This window comes from Microtus pennsylvanicus, chromosome 18, assembly GCF_037038515.1.
Source record: "Microtus pennsylvanicus isolate mMicPen1 chromosome 18, mMicPen1.hap1, whole genome shotgun sequence".
Classification (NCBI taxonomy): domain Eukaryota; kingdom Metazoa; phylum Chordata; class Mammalia; order Rodentia; family Cricetidae; genus Microtus; species Microtus pennsylvanicus.
Genome location: NC_134596.1, coordinates 41,634,557 through 41,651,729, shown reverse-complemented (window position 1 = coordinate 41,651,729; position 17,173 = coordinate 41,634,557). Strand labels below are relative to the sequence as shown.

The following is a 17,173-nucleotide window of genomic DNA, read 5'->3' as shown; positions in this document are numbered from 1 at the left end:
GCCCTCCGAGCGCTGCTACTGCAGGCTTGTGCTGGTTGTTATGCCCAGCTTTGGTCTGGGTTTCACATGAGTTCAGGGGGTTGAACTCAGGCATCCGTGTTTGCATGGCGAACACTTTTCCAAATGAGTCGTCTGATGTATTTTTTTTTCTTTATGTTTTATGTCTTTCCTCTGGTCTTTATAAGAATCTTTTGTGTAATTCAAGAGTACAGGAATTTTCTGCTGTTTTTTTTTCTAGAAGTTTTAGAGTTTGGGCTTTGTGTTTAGATCTGTGATCCATTTCAAGTTATTATTTTTTTTTTAACTTAATGAAGAAAGAGTAAAACATTCTCCCAAACTGATGTTCGGCTGACAGAACAGTACTTGGTGAGCAGCTTTTCCTCCCCCCATTAATTACCCTGACATGTTTGTCTAAAGTCAGCTGACCACATGCGTGTGTGTATGCATCTGTTTTGTCTCCGTCTCGTGGACCTGTTGGCCTATCTTCCTCAGCACCGAACTGCCATAACTGTAGGTTCGTCAGAAAAGCCAGGCAGGGCAAATACTCACACACACGCACACACTTCTTTATTTTGCTGAATGAATTTTATAGCTAGTTTTTCAATTTTTTACCAGAGAGCCTGTTGGAATTTTCACAAGGATTTGTGGAGTTTCCCTCTGAACAATGTGGAGGTCCCCAGCCTGTGAATGTGACATTTATGTTTTATGCAGACTTTCCTTTAATTCTCTCAATCATCTATCTTCAGGCTCCTTTGCTAGAGTTTGGGCAAACTCAAGGCATCATGGCAGGTTCAGCCAGGTGTGGGAGTGCACCCCAGAAAGCCCGGCTAGAGGAGGAAGTCAGGCCCTGCTCCCGTTAAATGCAGCACCTGTGCCTGGTGTGAGAAGAATGTTGTTCTTGCTTCATCAGGTCTGACATCAGCAATGGTCTGCACTGGCTCAGGATTTATCTTCCCAGTTTAACTCATGAATGGCTTACATAGTTTTCTGCATTTGATGAAGCAATCATGGCTTTTAATAGAGCAAGCTACATTGTCTTAGCTTCAAATTTTAATATTTTTTGCATTACTGTTGCTTGAATCTAAGCCCTCATACAAGCACACATTACTCTTGCATTTCCAAAGTAGCCCGGAACTGATGGCAGTTTGTGGCCGTTTTGTGTCGTGTTAGGTTTGATCTGTGGACACGGAGGCGCAGTGAGGCTTTGGTACAGGGTAGGGCAGCCTTGCATAGCCACTGCTCATTTTCCTGTTGTCCCCAGTCACATCTTGACTAGACACAGAAACCTTCTAGACCTCTCACTAATCTCTAGCTCTCCACTAGATTTTCTCGAGTGGTTTGCTTTCCATCTGAGCGTACTCCTGAGTGGCCTTCAGTGATTATCTGGTTCTTCTAACACCTTCGCTGGCTTGTGGTCGCCCATACTGATCCTCTGTCCTAGAGAGTGAGTCACATTCTCTGACCCTTCATGGATTGAGCGATATTGCTCGCCACCTCGACCTTCTGAGTGTGATCTGGAGACTTGGCTTTGGGGGATGTGTTTTCGCGCGTGGTCCACTCGCTTGAACTCAAACTGTCGTGCCTCCAGCCTGCATGGCTCTCATTCCAGCTTCATTTCTCACTCTCGACCATGAGCAAGTTTGTATTCATCTACACACGTGTGCCTTTGGGTTCAGTCATTGATTTGAACAGAATTTGGGGTACCTATTTTCTGTTTTCCCCAATTCTGCCATCCTGTGTCATTTCTGGTTCCTCCCGGTGTAGACAATGGCTTCCTGCTGGCCTCTAGAGCCACTTCCAGGGCAAAGCCACAGAATAAAGAGGGGGACTTGCCCGCATGTGTCGTGTGCCTAATCCAATGTGGACTCTTCAGAGCAGCGTGCCCTGGACCGCTCAGGAAATGTGCAGTTTCTTCATACATTCAATTCATTACAAGACTAGTTTGTAGGCGTTTATTCTTATTTAGAAGCTCAACTCTTATCATAATTTAATCTTCTGCCCATACCTGAGTTCTAGGACTGATAATGCTACTGAGATATGGAATTAATAAATTGGGTTAAATATTTTCTGAGGAAGCATTCTCTCTTAATGATTGGCCACACGTAGATGGAAGGAAAACAACCCGTAAGTGACATTTGGAAGCAATTTGTTAACTTCCACAGTTCTGAGACATTTTCTAGATTGTTAATTACTTCCAGTTGCTGGCGCTGACTACGGATAAGATAAAACATGCTCTAATCACTAATTTCTCAAATGTTTTGCTCTTAGGATCCTTAAATATGTTAATTGTGATAATCTCTAAGAATTTAGGCTGTACTATTAATTATGTTAGAAGTCAAACCTGGGAAATTTAAAAGATTTTTCTAATTAATTTTAAACTGCCGGTAGCAAATCTATGTTAGTATAGCAGATTTTTATGAGAAATTAGTGCTTTTTCTTAAAATAGAAAAGGGGAGTTTTTGTTTTGTTTTGTTTTGTTTTGACTGCATCTTTATCAAACTGAGTTCTTGCTAATAATAGATGATGAGATGGCTCACTGGGTGAAGGCACAGGGCACCAAGCCTGATGAGCCGAGTTCAGAGATGGCAGGGAGAGAGCTGATTCCCAATGTGTTCTCTGACTGTGACACGGGTGCTCTGGCTTGTGCACGCACAGGCGCACACAGGCGCGCAAACACACAAATACATATCACAGTTTGGTAGCGAGTCCTTTGCAGCACCCAAGTAGACGTTCACGTGCGCCATACATGGAGGAACATGACCATGGAAGGGGCCCAACCACTCAGTGTGACTTCACATTTGAAACCTTCATAGTCCCGGGATGGTCGTTTCAGAACTTAATGTCTGAGGAGTTTCAGCTCCGGTGTGATCTATGAGAAAGTACTTGTTTTGTGTTTAATATATTATTTATAGAGCAAGCTGCCATTTTTAAATGATTGTTTAATGTTTCCCATGATTTTCTTTTAAAGACCCGTTAAGTAGGAATGTGTGCTTGCAAAGTTGCATGTCTGTGATTTCTGAGAGGTGAATGAAGTCTAATTAAAGGTGATAGATCATCGGGGTGGATGAGTGATATTAGCTGTACGTGCATGGCAGAGCTGAGTGGAGCGCAGCCCCCGGTAGAAGGTACTTACGTTGTGTTAAGAGCTGCAATCAGCTCGCCTTTGAAGTATGAACAAGGAAGCAGAGCCATGCACACGGGCAGGGTTTGTTTACTCCTCAGAAACGGGAGCCAGCAGTCCTGGTTTGAGCTAATGGATCTCTTTCTGTAAGTGGGCCAGTATCCTCACATGGGCCATAGCACAAACACGCTGCACTCACGTCTTCCCATGTTAACTTTGTATTTAGATTAACTTGTAAGTTTTGTGCTTTGAAAAAAGAAAACATTCCCAGTTTGAGTGTGCACCTGGGAATAGAGCAAGTTACCTCCACTAGCCACGTCGTGTTTACTTAAAAAATTCTTCCCCCCCCCCTTTCTCTCTCTGCCCAAGTAAACTTCTGAAGAGTTTATTTATTTTCCCCTCAGTGATGTCAGAAGACCCAAGACTTCTGATCACTAAAGAAAACCCTACTGATCACTAAAGAAAACCCTACTGGGCTCCTTCTTTCCCCCCAAATAATTCTTTAATTTCAATTATAAAACATTTCTAATCTCAGTGATTAAAAAAATCCATTTATTTATTTGTTTGTTTGTTCATGTGTCGTGGTACTCACATGGAGGCCAAACAGGTTTGTGGAGTGAATTCTCTCCTACCATGTGAGTTCCAGGAGTTGAGCACCTGTCGCGAGGCTTAGCAGCCAGCGCCTAGGCTCTGAGCCAGTTTATCTCTCTCTCTCCCTTTCTCTCTCTGTGTCTCTTTCTGTCTCTTTCTCTCTCTTCCCTCCCTTCCTTTCTTTTTTAATTCATATATATTTTAAAGAATTATTTATAAAGTATACAGTATTCTGCCAGCATGCATACCTGCAGGCCAGAAGAAGAAGGCATCATATCTCATTATTGATGGTTATGAGCCACCCACGTGGTTACTGGGATCTTGAATTCACAGAGATCCTCCTGCCTTTGCCCCCTGAGTGCTGGGATTAAAAGCTTGGACCAGTACCGCTGGGCTCCTTTCTTGTTGCCATGGTGCAGTAAAGTAACTTCTCATCTGTTTTTAAACTTAGGGGAGAGGGCTTAGTTCTTACCACTAAGTGCGATGTAAGGAACCAGCTAAAGATGTTTCCACTGTTCTTTGTTCCTGAAACTTTTGTGTCTTTATATCATTCATAAGTAGTGTGGTTTGTTTGTTTGTTTGGTTTTGTTTTTTTTCGAGACAGGGTTTCTCTGTGTAGATTTGGAGCCTATCCTGGAATTCTCTCTGTAGACCAGGCTGGCCTCAAACTCACAGATATCCTAGTGCCTCTGCCTCCCAAGTGTTAGGATTAAAGGCGTGTACCACCACCGCCCAGCCAAGTAGTGTGTTTTGTTGTGTGTCTTTATCGTATACCTTTATTATCTGTATACATTGATATCAGATGCCGTTCTTTCTTAGCTTGCTATTGTGATGTGTTTGAATGACAACCAGCCTGCATCTCTGGAATAAATGTCGTTTGACTGTGATGCATCATTCTATTACACCATTAGATTTGACTGCCTGGTAGGTATTTTGTGTGATCTTTGTCTGCTTGGGCGTCCAGCTCGTGTTCACCTGACACTGTTAATGTTCCCCCTGCTTCTTACTTCCACTAGAGATTTGAGTTCCTTAGACAAGGTTCGTTTCTACTTGTGCTTCCTTACTTCTGTCTTTAAGTCATGGCTGCTGATAGTTACACAGAGATCTGTAGGTTGATGAGTATTTGGCCATTTTGGTTTGAAGCATGGTGGATGTACAGTTATAGCTGTGACTTTCTTTATAGTCATAAATTTTCCTGTGATTTTACTTACCTAGAAAAAAGAAAGCGAATGTCTGCGGTTAAAAATTTTGGTGCTTCGAAACGAACTGGAAAGACAGAAGAAGGCCCTGGGCCGGGAGGTGGCCTTCCTGCAGAAGCAGCAAGTGGCTCTCCAGGACACAGGTGAGTAGCCTCCCTCCGTGCTCTGTGTTCCTTCTTTCCATAGGTTCAAATACACGTCTTGGCAGGTGCCACCCCTGCCCGGTTCACGTACCAAAGACTGGTGATCCTTTGGCATGCTCTGGTGCTTCCCGCCATCCTCCACGGTTGCAACCACACTAACCAGGTACCTTCACTTATGAGACCAGAGACTGGTTTTACCTAATTATACACTTTATAGAAATCATATGTACACCTTTGTGTCCTAGCTTTTCAACGTGTTTGTTAGAGTCATCCTTGCCTTCCTGTAACTATAATTGACTCTTGAGGCCATTATGCAAATATATATTTATTTATTTGCTTTCACTATTGGTAGTCTCCAATTTGAGACTATTAAAATTAGCCCTTCCATGTGTGTTCTAGCGCAGGTTTCTTAATGGAGATAAAAGTGCGTTTCAGTTGGCTAGAAACCGAGGAGTAAATCACGGGATTGGAGTGTGGCTACCTCCCTTCAGCTCTAGTAAATGCTGTTTAAAGTTTTTCCAAAAGAGCTTTTTCTTTGCCTGACTCCATCTTTGCCCTGCGTCCTGGTCCGTGTGCACATTTGGTCTTCGCGCGGTGTGTAGGGCTTGCCCTTGAAGTTCTGGGTTGTTCCGTTCTCGCAGCGCTATTGTACTTTAGATGAGTCTTTGGTAAGGTGTCAGTTGATGTCTTCTGGCTATTTATTAAATTCTTATACCGCCAGTTTACAGAGTTTCTTGTTCTTTATGGATGAAGGGACTGTCTGGCGTGTGCAGCTGGAGCATGGTCCCCACCCTTAGCTCGTGGCCTCGTTCATTCTTCCAGTCTATATTTGAGGCTTAAGGGCCTGGTTTAAGAAACAATGGCCTTCTGTGTGTTCTTCAGAACTCTACAGTTTTACTGTCCGCAGTCACAGCATCAGCTCGTCTGGAATCGGTTTTGTGCCCATGGTTAATATTAGCGTTCTGTTCCTTGGAGACCCATGTGCACCCCATTCACTTTGGTGTGAGTTAGGTCACAGTCGGCTGCTCCAGATCTGTGCAGGGCCCTCCGCTCCAGCCCATTCTAATACCTCTCACTTCTGTAGATTTTCATTTTCTTGGTGTTTGTTGTTTGTTGAAGTTCCTCAATTTAGTTGTTTTCCTTCCAAATCATCTTGGTTGTTTGCATTTTCATATGAAATTCTAGACAAAACAGAAAGCTTTGCTAGGAGTTTAATGGGGCTGGATTATATTATATGGAGAATTGCGGGAAATGGAATCTCAAGGTTTTGTCTACCACCCCAAGAAACTCCACGTGCCATTGTTTGTTAGATCTTCTTCACAACATACTGTAATGCTGGGTCTCTGTGTAACTGAAGTTAATCCTGTTCTCTGTGCCTTATAAGACTAGTGTAGTTCTGTTTGATTTTTATTTCCTATTTGCTGATGGTATTTATAATTGGCTTTTCTTTAAAGTGATACTGATTTTTATATAATGTTCAAAAGAAATTTTGACAGGAGAGATGACTCAGTGATTAAGAGCATTGACTGCTCTTTCAGAGGACCTGGGTTTGGTTCTCAGCACCCACACAGCAATTCACAACCATCCATAATTCCGTTCCGGGGGATTCAACACCCACTTCTGACCTTCATGGGTATAAGGCACACATGTTATACACAGACATACATGCAGGCAAAATACCTGTGCATACCAAATAATAAAATAATTTTCAATGATTCAGTTTACTTGGGCAGTGGTGACTCAAGCCTTTAATCCCAGCACTTGAGAGGCAGAGGCAGGCGGATCCTACAAAGAAAGAATGATGGTTCTTTGTCACGATGTATCAGACCCGTTGGTTTTAACACCGAGGCATCAGGAAGTTAGGATCTAATGTCGATCCTATGGTAAATACAGTAAAGCACTGGACTGTAGCTGGGTACAAACAGTGACCAAGCCTTGATATACTTTGGGGGTACTCTTGCTCACCAAGGCCATACTTAGTAGGTAGACACATACTTACAAGTCTGAGCCTGAAAGCCTGGTGAGGGGACAAGGTCAGGAATGTTTGATATTTAACCTTGATTTTGCTGCTTATTCTTCTGATAGCCCTAAAGGAATTACTTCTGCATCTTCTGTTCAGTACATTGCCACATAGAACAGAGCCATGGGGATTCACTTGTGTGGACGATTTGAACACACCAAGTTCCTGTTCTATCTGCCTGCTTTTGGTGATAAAAATCCGTTGCAAGATGATAGAAAGAGACAAAATAGAGTTTCTGTTCCTGCTGTTGGCTTGCCAAGTGATTCTAACTCCTGAGGGCCTAATTAGCCCCACCTAGAAGTTTTCTCTCCCTGCACCTCGAAGGCAGTGCTTCTCAACTTGCCCGCAGCAGCTTTCAATCTTCAAAATTGATGTTTGTTAATGTGCATATTTATTTATTCCAGAAAGATATTAGTAGTTGGTTTTCCTGTTAGGGTGTCAAGCCAAGTAATTCTCCCAGTAACTGCTATGTTGCTGGCAAGGTCTCTTGTCTGGCTCAGTCCATATATCTTTACAGATCCAACATTTTATCAAAGTCAGGCTGCTGGGAACCCTGTTCTTTAGGAAAGGTGTTCAGATCTCTTACAAGTAGATGTTTTGCAAGAGTGTAGTTCTCCAGTGTTTGTAGGAGGCGGCTGCTTTTCCCCAAGGTGGTTGGGATAAAACCTGGGGCCTTATGAGTGCCTCGCAGGTGTGCTGCCAGTAGTACTGATAATGTGATCCTCCTGTCTTGACCTCCCCTCTCAGCCAAGGAGTGCTAGGATTACAAATGCCTGCCTCCACATACAGCTTTTTTCATGAGTTTCATGAATCAAACTCAGGCAGGTTGGGGCTGGAGAGATGGCTCAGAGGTTAAGAGCAGTGACTGTTCCTCCAGAGGTCCTGAGTTCTATTCCCAGCAACCACATGATGGCTCATAATCATCTGTACTGAGATCTGGTGCCCTCTTCTGTCATGCAGGTGTACATGCAAGCAGAACACTTGTATTTAATAAATAAATCTTAAAAAAACAAAAAAAAATCAGGCAGGTCTTGAGACTTGTGAAGCAAGTGCATTTTCCCATGGCGCTATCTTGCCAGCTCCTAATGCCCGACTTAGCATCGTCTTCCTCTGAACTGTTGGTGTTGTATGCAGCTTCCAAGAGGTAGTAGAAACCAGACAGCTTCTGGATGGGGAATGAAGAAGACACATCACAGACACAAAGCAAGCTTCAGGTCTTACTTTCAAGACTATTAAATATTCTTATGGCAATTTATTCTGGTATTGTCTTAAATGAATTATAAAAAGGGTAAAGATACTTATATAAAGGAATAAAACACCTGGCAGAATTATATTTTGGTTTACTAGTTTTTCCACTTGCTTCCCCCAAATTTCAGGAAGTGCCACTTAGTAATAACACATTGTAATGATATAGTTTAGTGTTGGAGTAAAATTAATGATCACGAGGCATGTAAGGAGACAAGCATCCGTATGGCATGTGTGGCATGTGTGAGCACGCTTGTTCAATCACTCAGATACCATTAGTGGAAGGAGCACAGTGATGCATTGGTGTGAGGTGGAGTTGAATTTAAAAGAGTTCAGAATTGACTTGGAAGTAACTCCTTTTTCCGTGAATGAGACAAAGCTGAGAAAATCACAGCATGGGCAGCTTGTTTACGTATTACTGATGACCAGAATTCCACAATATCCTGGTGTTTCTCTAGCCTGTGAGGTGAGGTCACTATCCAGTTATTGGAGCTAGGGAAGAAAAGCTTGAGAATTACAGGGACTGAAAGCAAAATAGAGAACCAAGCTAGGCTTGCTAGGCAAGGCACCTCCTTGTGCTTTGTGGTTATTTTAGGCAATATTTCAAGCAAGCTGTGTAGCTTTGCTTACCCCCTTGGGCCTTCATGGGGTACGCACAGAGCGTCCAAATGTTGGGGAAAGTGAAACCATCCCTATTTAAGACTGTGCTGGGTGAGTGGTGATATTTGTAATTCCAGCACTCTGAAAGCTTGTGCTGGTTGTTTAGCCTAGACAAAGTCCAGACTTGTCTAGAGGCTTGAGTGTAGCATAGGTAATATTCTAGCTAGATACATCATGTGGGCTCTCCAAAGAGTCAAAACCCCAAAGTCAAAGCTTCCGATCTAAGACCTAAAGTGAGTGCTGCCCGCATCAGTCAGAACAGTTGTGTAGAAGTACAACAGTCACCAGTTGCTTCCCGTCCCTGCTGCAAGGGAACAGTTTCTTAAAGGGAGGAAATTTTAACCTATGAAAAGGACAGCATCCTAATTCTGGTACAGAAAATACGGCTTGGTGGGGAGAGAACTTTCGCAATCCAAGAATATTGATTTTAGTCATCTGACATCATATGTAAAACTTAAATGATAGTTTATTGGTTTTAACTCTGACTTTGACAGGAGCTGGCCAGTGGCCAGTCTGAGACCAAATTCTCTGGGTGAAGGAAAGCCTGAAGAAGCTGTGTTTTGTTTTCTTGATGGAAGCAACGTTAATATTCTTTGGCTGTCAAATTTATAGGCACCAACAGTGACATTTGGTTGTTAAAACTATAGCGCTTGCCTGTGTTCCATTGCACAGAGGCTCCATCTCCGCAGGGCGGAACATTGGTTTACTCCTAGATGGGGAGACAGTTCTGAAGGTAGTTTGGGGAATGGCAAATGAATCATTTTTTTCATTCTCTCCTAAACACCCATTGATAGAAGTGATAGAGACATAAGGGATAAATCCATAGCCATGGTGAGAACAAAACAGTCTTCAAAGATCCAGCATAGAGAAGTCTATTTGGATAAATAAAGTAGAGGAAAAGTGCTACCCAGACAGAGATGGGAAGGCTGCTTTCTGGCTTCCTGGCAGAGAGCCCTCTGGGATTTTAAACTTGCAGTTCCCAGGTATAATCAGCAGGAGCTAGGAAGGGCAGTAGCAGGGAGGTGGGCCTGTGGAAGGAACGTCTGATAACAATTTATTTTCACTGCTTTCCATATATAATGAATTCTTGACCTTGTTTGGTTCAATGGAATAAGCAATTGAATACTGGACAGGTAGAATGGAGGTAAAGTGACTGTGGACTCAGAGGAAGCAGGACAAGACAGCACCAAAGTAACACAGGAAAGACAACTGTACTCAGGGCAGGGCCACCCTGTGTCAGGTCAACACCAAAGTAACACAGGAAAGACGACTGTACTCAGGGCGGGGCCACCCTGTGTCAGGTCAGCGCCAACGTAACACAGGAAAGACGACTGTACTCAGGGCAGGGCCACCCTGTGTCAGGTCAGCACCAACGTAACACAGGAAAGACGACTGTACTCAGGGCAGGGCCACCCTGTGTCAGGTCAGCACCAAAGTAACACAGGAAAGACGACTGTACTCAGGGCGGGGCCACCCTGTGTCAGGTCAGCACCAAAGTAACACAGGAAAGACGACTGTACTCAGGGCGGGGCCACCCTGTGTCAGGTCAGCACCAACGTAACACAGGAAAGATGGCTGTACTCAGGACGGGCCACCCTGTGTCAGGTCAGCACCAAAGTAACACAGGAAAGACGACTGTACTCAGGGCGGGGCCACCCTGTGTCAGGTCAGCGCCAAAGTAACACAGGAAAGATAGCTGTACTCAGGACAGGCCACCCTGTGCCAGCCTAGAACAGAAGAGAGGAGTTTGATGTCTAAGCCAATAAAAAGGAGATAATGCTCAAAGTCACTGCTTTCCTTACATCATCAGAGAGCTACAGTCGCAGGCAGCTGAAATCCAGGTGTGTTCAGAGACATGAGCAGGAAGCTGTGCTGCTCACCACAGACAGAACACGGGAGACATCGGGGGCTCTGTAGAAGAGAGTTAAAGAATTCAGCTGAAGCTTTTATCCATTGTTCATGGCCGGGTTTGGGCTTGTGTGATAGTCACAGGAAGACTGAGGACATGGCAGGAAAATGAAGACTGTTCTCATAATAACAGCATAATCCCTTTGTATGAACAGCAGCTGTACGCCCTTAGGAGAGAGCCAAAAACCCTGCAGTTCCAGGGACAGATAAAACCCTCGTGATCCTGAAAGACAAACGAGTGGGCACAATTGAAGTTAGAAAGTGAAACACATCTTTGAGTTACTGATCGAACACAGGGAGAAAATGGGTCAAAATAAACGATCTTACATTCCCGTTGTGGAACTCTGCCATTGCCGTATGGAGTCAGAACAGCTGGGACTTCCCAGAGAGCCAGACAGAGTCCTTGACACAGGAGGCCCCGCCTCTTCCTAAGGATGTAACCCTTTAATGGTTGTTGGAGGAGCGAGACATTTTCTTGAGTGGTGTGTCTGCACAGAAGTTGCCCGTGCTTCTGTAAGTCACCCCAAACTGTTTGGTCTGTCTTTGTTGTCCTGTCTGGGGTAAGGAGATGTTTAGTCCCGTCTCTCCAGGAATCATTAACCTAGCAGAACTATTTCTCTTGAATACAAGCACACTGGCTTTGTGGTTTTTGTCATATCAACCAAGAAATCTAAAAATATTATCTGGTACTAAGAAAGACACAAATATAAGATTATTAAAATCACAGAGTAGTTTTCTCAGCAAAGTAAAAATAAATTAGAAATTGCTGTCAGAAAGATATCTGGAAAATTCTAAAAATTTAGGAATTATGCAATGCATATATTACAAGCCATGGATCAAAAAGAAGAAATGCTGAGGCAAATCCGGGAGCGTTTTGAACCGAGTGAAGATAAAACATGAATGTTAAAGGAATATGTAAAATAACAAAAAAGCTTAGAGGAAAATCTGACACCTCTATTTAAAAAGAAGAGGAAAGGCCTCAAATCAGTAACCTAAGCTGGCAGAAGGAAGACAAGCTGAGCCCATTTTAGACAGAGGAAGGCACTGGTAAAGGACAAATCCACAAGCAGAAGGTGAGCACCGCGTGTCAGCGAAACTAAAAGTCAGTTATTTGGAGAGGTTGTTAGAATATTTAAACTGGGGCTGGTGCACACCTTTATATAATGATGCACACCTTTCATCCCAGCACAGAGGAGGCAGAGGCAGGAGGATCTCTGTGAGTTCAACACAACACAGTGAGACCCTGTCTCAATTAATTAGTTGATTATCTTATTAGCTAGTAGCCAGAACAACAAAGTACAAAGAGAGAAGGCACAGGTGACCAGCATCAGGAACCAGGCATCACTACAGGTCCTATGCAGTAAAGCAGCGATAAAGTCCAAGCAGGACGGGACAGCCCGTCACAGTGGCACCGCAACAAGGATGCAGAGAGTACTCTGTCTAAATCTAGGGCCACTTGATCATTAACATATGTGGGTGGTGAGTGTGAACCTAATGCTATTTAAAATCATTAAGATCAAAGTTTCAGGAAGGATATTTAGCTTCTGAAGATGAGTGGGGTTCCTTGATTGAGTTTGGGGTCTTACTTAGTCTTCCATTTATTGTCTTTATAGTTGAAAGAGAAGAAAAAGGAGCTTAGAGAACCCTTGGGTATAAATTGCTTAGGGCCAGGGTTTTGGTTTTGTGGTCCAGCATTTGTCTAGCATGACTGGAGTTCTTGGTTAAATTAACAAACAAACACTGCTTAAGTGTGGATTTTGTGCTAAGGTCCAAGTCGGCCTGCTCCCTGATCTTCCCTAGGTGGGCAGGCGTGCAGAAGAGTCCAGTCGCTCTTCTTACCGCATCACAGTTGATGAAGCAAAGTCCTTTGACAGATGCACAGCTTTAGTCTGTCAGGATTTTACAGTGTCTCTCTGCCAGAGGACCTCTGGAGATGTAATCAGGCCTGGGCTGTCAAGAATACCGGCGCTCATTTTCTCAGAGTGGAGGATGGGAAAGGATTTTATTATCACAAAACTGAGCTTCAGACACTCAATATAGTCACAGAATTCAGGCATATGAACCCACACCAGTCATTAACATACTAAAGCAAGCACCGAGAGGAAATGAAATGTTTTGTAATAGGATTCAAGTATGAACCTGTGAGATAAAAATGTATAATCGTGCTACAAGCACATCTATAAAGGTGAGTTTTTATACAGCCATAACCTCAGGCTGTCACCATGTAAAAACGCCTGTGACATAATGTGGAAAAATCAGAATGCACGTTTCCTGTGCCCTGTGATTTTCACTAAAATATATACAAGCAAGATGAAGGTTCATAAAACTGCTTATATGAACTGTAGTGTAGCAGTCAAAATACAGGTAACTTTCCTGTTCTGCGTTTTATATTCTCAGTAATGTTATGTCGAGTTTGTGGTTGAAAATGAGTTACCCCGTCTTTCAGGAGTGAAGTCTGAAGTTTGAAAGTCTCATAAAGGTTTCTTGGTCAATGTCCAGAACTCCATGGGCAGAGTCTGAGTCCTGCTGCTTGGCTTCTGCTAGACACTGGACCACTGTCGACTTGCAGTTCGTCTGGTTAACCCATCTCAAAACCCTCTGCACCGATGTCCCCTTGCCGGTTAACTCGCTACCCCTTCACAGCCAGGACAGAGGCCGAGCTCTGCCTGGGCGGATGTGACTGAGCTGAGCTCTGCGTGTGCGGACGTGGCTGAGCTGAGCTCTGCGTGGGCGGATGTGGCTGAGCACTGTGTCCGCAGTGAGGCCGAGCATCGTGTCCGCAGTGAGACCTAGCTCTGCGTGGGTGGATGTGGCTGAGCTGAGCTCTGCGTGGGCGGATGTGACTGAGCTGAGCTCTGCGTGTGCGGACGTGGCTGAGCTGAGTTCTGCGTGTGCGGATGTGGCTGAGCCTCCTGTTCGCAGTGAGGCTGAGCTCTGCGTGGGCAGATGTGGCTGAGCACTGTGTCCGCAGTGAGGCCGAGCATCGTGTCCGCAGTGAGACCGAGCTCTGCGTGGGTGGATGTGGCTGAGCACTGTGTCCGCAGTGAGGCTGAGCATCGTGTCCGCAGTGAGACCGAGCTCTGCGTGGGCAGATGTGGCTGAGCACTGTGTCCGCAGTGAGGCCGAGCATCGTGTCCGCAGTGAGACCTAGCTCTGCGTGGGTGGATGTGGCTGAGCTGAGCTCTGCGTGTGCGGATGTGGCTGAGCACCGTGTCTGCAGTGTTACATTTGCCATTGTTCTCTCTGTCCTTTGCCCCTGTAGGAAGCGCGTTTTCTACTGAGCATGGCAAGCTCCAGCATCAGAAGGAATCCCTGGGCGAGCTGAGGAAGGAGTGTACCGCGAAAAGGTAAACGCAGCCGAGCACGGCTCCTCTGAGTGTTACGGTACAGGGACATTATTAATAGCAGTGTCTTAAAAGGCTGCTACTGACTTACATCCTGTGTGTCTCAGCACCCCGTTCATAACTCCACAGATATCTGTGAATACTGACTGTATGTTTGTACAACACTAGTGCCTAAACCACGGACACGGTTTCTCCATGCCCAGGCCACAGCACGGCGTCTGCCACTTTGGCATCTCTAGCCTTCCATGCCCTTTCAGCTGGCTGGCTTGCTGTCTTTAGTGATTTCTTCAGACTTCTGCTTCTTGGTATTGCATTTGATTACCTCAACAATACCTAGAATATTTCTCTAATCACTGCCTCTCCAACTTTCCAGCCTCCCCCACTACGTACCCCCCCCAATGCTGCTATTATTAGGGCTTTTCTCTTAAAATATCATTTTTTGTTCTGTATTTTCCTCTTCCCAATATGGTGATTCTTTGCTGAATTTTCAAATCCCCTTCGACAAACCGGCGGCGTTGTACAGCTGTAGTTGGTTTTATTTTCCCCTCACACTAGCTGCCCCACCTATACCTCAGGGTCACCCCTGGGCTTTCTCAACCCCCTCTCTCACTCCTGTGACCGGTTCTGTCGTATCAGAGTTTCCTTTGAGGAACTTTAGCAGTGGAGGACTCAAGAATTTTAGACCTACAACAAAAGAGAATATCTGTTCTTTTCCCCAGGGCGCAGACAGAAAAGCTGGGCTCTGAGAAGCGCCCTGTCCAGCTCCCTGGCAGAGCCATCAAGTATTCAGGGCTCTTCAGACAGGAGACTTCATGATACTTTTGACCCCAGATTTTCCCATCAGGCAGAATTGTGTGTCTTACGGTTTAATTCAGTTCTGGCACTGCCTGGATACCCCCTGACAGTTCCTCCAGACTAACACTTGTGAGGCGATAACCTTCACAAACTCCAGATGGTGGCCTGTGTTACCACCAGCCAGCTATAAATAGCGATTCCCACAAACTCCTCCTTCAGTTCAGTTATTTACTCAAGGGCCTCACAGACTCAGGGAAACCCTGTTTACCGGTTTATCTTAAGGGTTGCCAAGGATACAAGTAAACAGGCAGGTGGAGGAAGCCAGGTGGGGGAGGCTCTGTCTTCTCGCTGGGCTTGCGGTCCTCCAGGCCCATCACTGCCTGAAACACACTGACCGTGTCCTTCAGGAGTGATTCAGGGATTGCTCTCCAGCCCTTCCAGCACCTTCATGGGAGGAAGGGGGGTACTGCCTGGGCTTTGTAGTGGACCAGCTGTGTCCTTGGGATGTCTACCCTAACTCACCTCATTACCCTAATGAGATTATCACATGGGAATTATTAGAAATAAAAAGTAACCCCATCATTCAGAAACTTCCAGAGGAGTTGGGTGCTCTTGACTAGAAATTGGAGCAAAGTCCACACACCAGCCAGTATACAGAGGCCCTTGGCAGCATCCCGGCCTCCCCTCTGCTCTCACCTGCAGTTTCTGTTCAGTGCCTTTTGTTTCCAAGTTTTTAAGTCAGGCAGGAAACATCGTCCGCGGATGTTTTGGGCCACATTTGCTCGGCTGTTGGTTTATTTTGTTATTTTTCTTATATCCCACAGGGTGTTTCTTGAGACAGCTATGACATGCAGCTGTGAAAGGGTCCTTCCTTTCTTTTTGAAGGAAATGCCAAGTAGATCAAATCCTGAAATCAAATCAGCTTCACTAAGTTACTGGTCATTAAACGTTTACTCCGAATCTTGCTTCCTTATTAGGAGTGAGTGTAGTGATAGCCCACTGTGATCGGTGGAATAATTGAACACGTTTGCAGTGCTTCTGGTGTGCAGTGGTGGGCGCTCAAGGCATGGGCGTTCAGTCGTCTTATCCTTTACAGCTCTTGACACAGTGCTGGGCACCCACAGCAGCCCACCGTAGAAAGTTAACATAGTTAGCACTGTTGGAAACGGGTCGGGACTTGGGGTGTCTGTCATTCTTGCCTCCACTGCTGAAATTCTCTGGCCAACAACAGACCATTTAATCCTCTCCGTATTAACTAGGTAGAAATAAGCGAATGTACTTTTCCTTTTTCCTCGCTAGAGAACTCTTTCTGAAGACTAACGCCCAGCTGACGATCCGGTGCAGGCAGCTACTCTCTGAGCTCTCCTACATTTACCCCATTGATCTGGTGAGTTCCAAATCCCTGACCAGCTATTGTTCCATGTGCTCTCTCGTGGTTTAGGAGAACATTAAGACTCAACGGCCAGCCAGTCTACCCAACTGGCGATCCCCAGGTCCTATTGACAGACGGCCATCTTGAGGAACACCTCCCAGAGCTGGCCTTTGGCCTCTCTCCCTCTCACACACACACAGCTGGCCTCAGATTCCATAGTTCGATTGTTTTCTATATCAGCTTATCACATTGACGGATAGGATTTGTCATCTGCACAAAGAATGCCGAGTTATTTCTGGTCCCTTCAGCACCTTTTCATTTAGCTAGTTATCCACTGTTTCGACACGAGCCTTCTGATGTGTGTGCTCCACTCTGAAACATGGTTGCCAAGTGGCCCATGTGCACTGGTGTTCGTTACGGTATCGCGGAGGTAACTGTGATTTTCAAAAGTCAATATAAAAGATGATAGTGAAATAAGACTAATTAGGGTTATTATTTAGAAAACCAAGTCTGCTAAATTTGACAGTGTCTTTGTTAATGGTAATCTATTTTATAGACTAGGTTTCAGAGGAAAAAAACAATAGAATTTGAAATCTTGTTATTATTTATGCAGTAGATATGAGTTAGTGAGAATGTTTCTTTTTAAAGCCATTTTTTTAAAATGGCTATCATGTAATTCAGGCTTCTTCACACATGCTGTGCAGCCAGGAATGACCTTTGCGTCTTCCTGCTTTTTTGTCCCAAGCATTAGGATTAAGGACACGCTCCGCCATGC

At 44.7% G+C, this 17,173-nt stretch overlaps 1 protein-coding gene across 4 annotated transcripts in view; it reads left to right on the top strand.

Annotated features, from left to right (window-relative positions):
* Positions 1-17,173, top strand: part of Uvrag (UV radiation resistance associated) — a 227,097-nt gene that overhangs the window by 109,591 nt on the left and 100,333 nt on the right. For all 4 annotated transcript variants that reach the window (XM_075953312.1, XM_075953313.1, XM_075953314.1 and 1 more), the window contains 3 exons: positions 4,928-5,054; positions 14,150-14,234; positions 16,326-16,413. In XM_075953312.1, the coding sequence (XP_075809427.1) occupies positions 4,928-5,054; positions 14,150-14,234; positions 16,326-16,413 (300 nt within the window). The remainder of the gene's footprint in view (positions 1-4,927; positions 5,055-14,149; positions 14,235-16,325; positions 16,414-17,173) is intronic.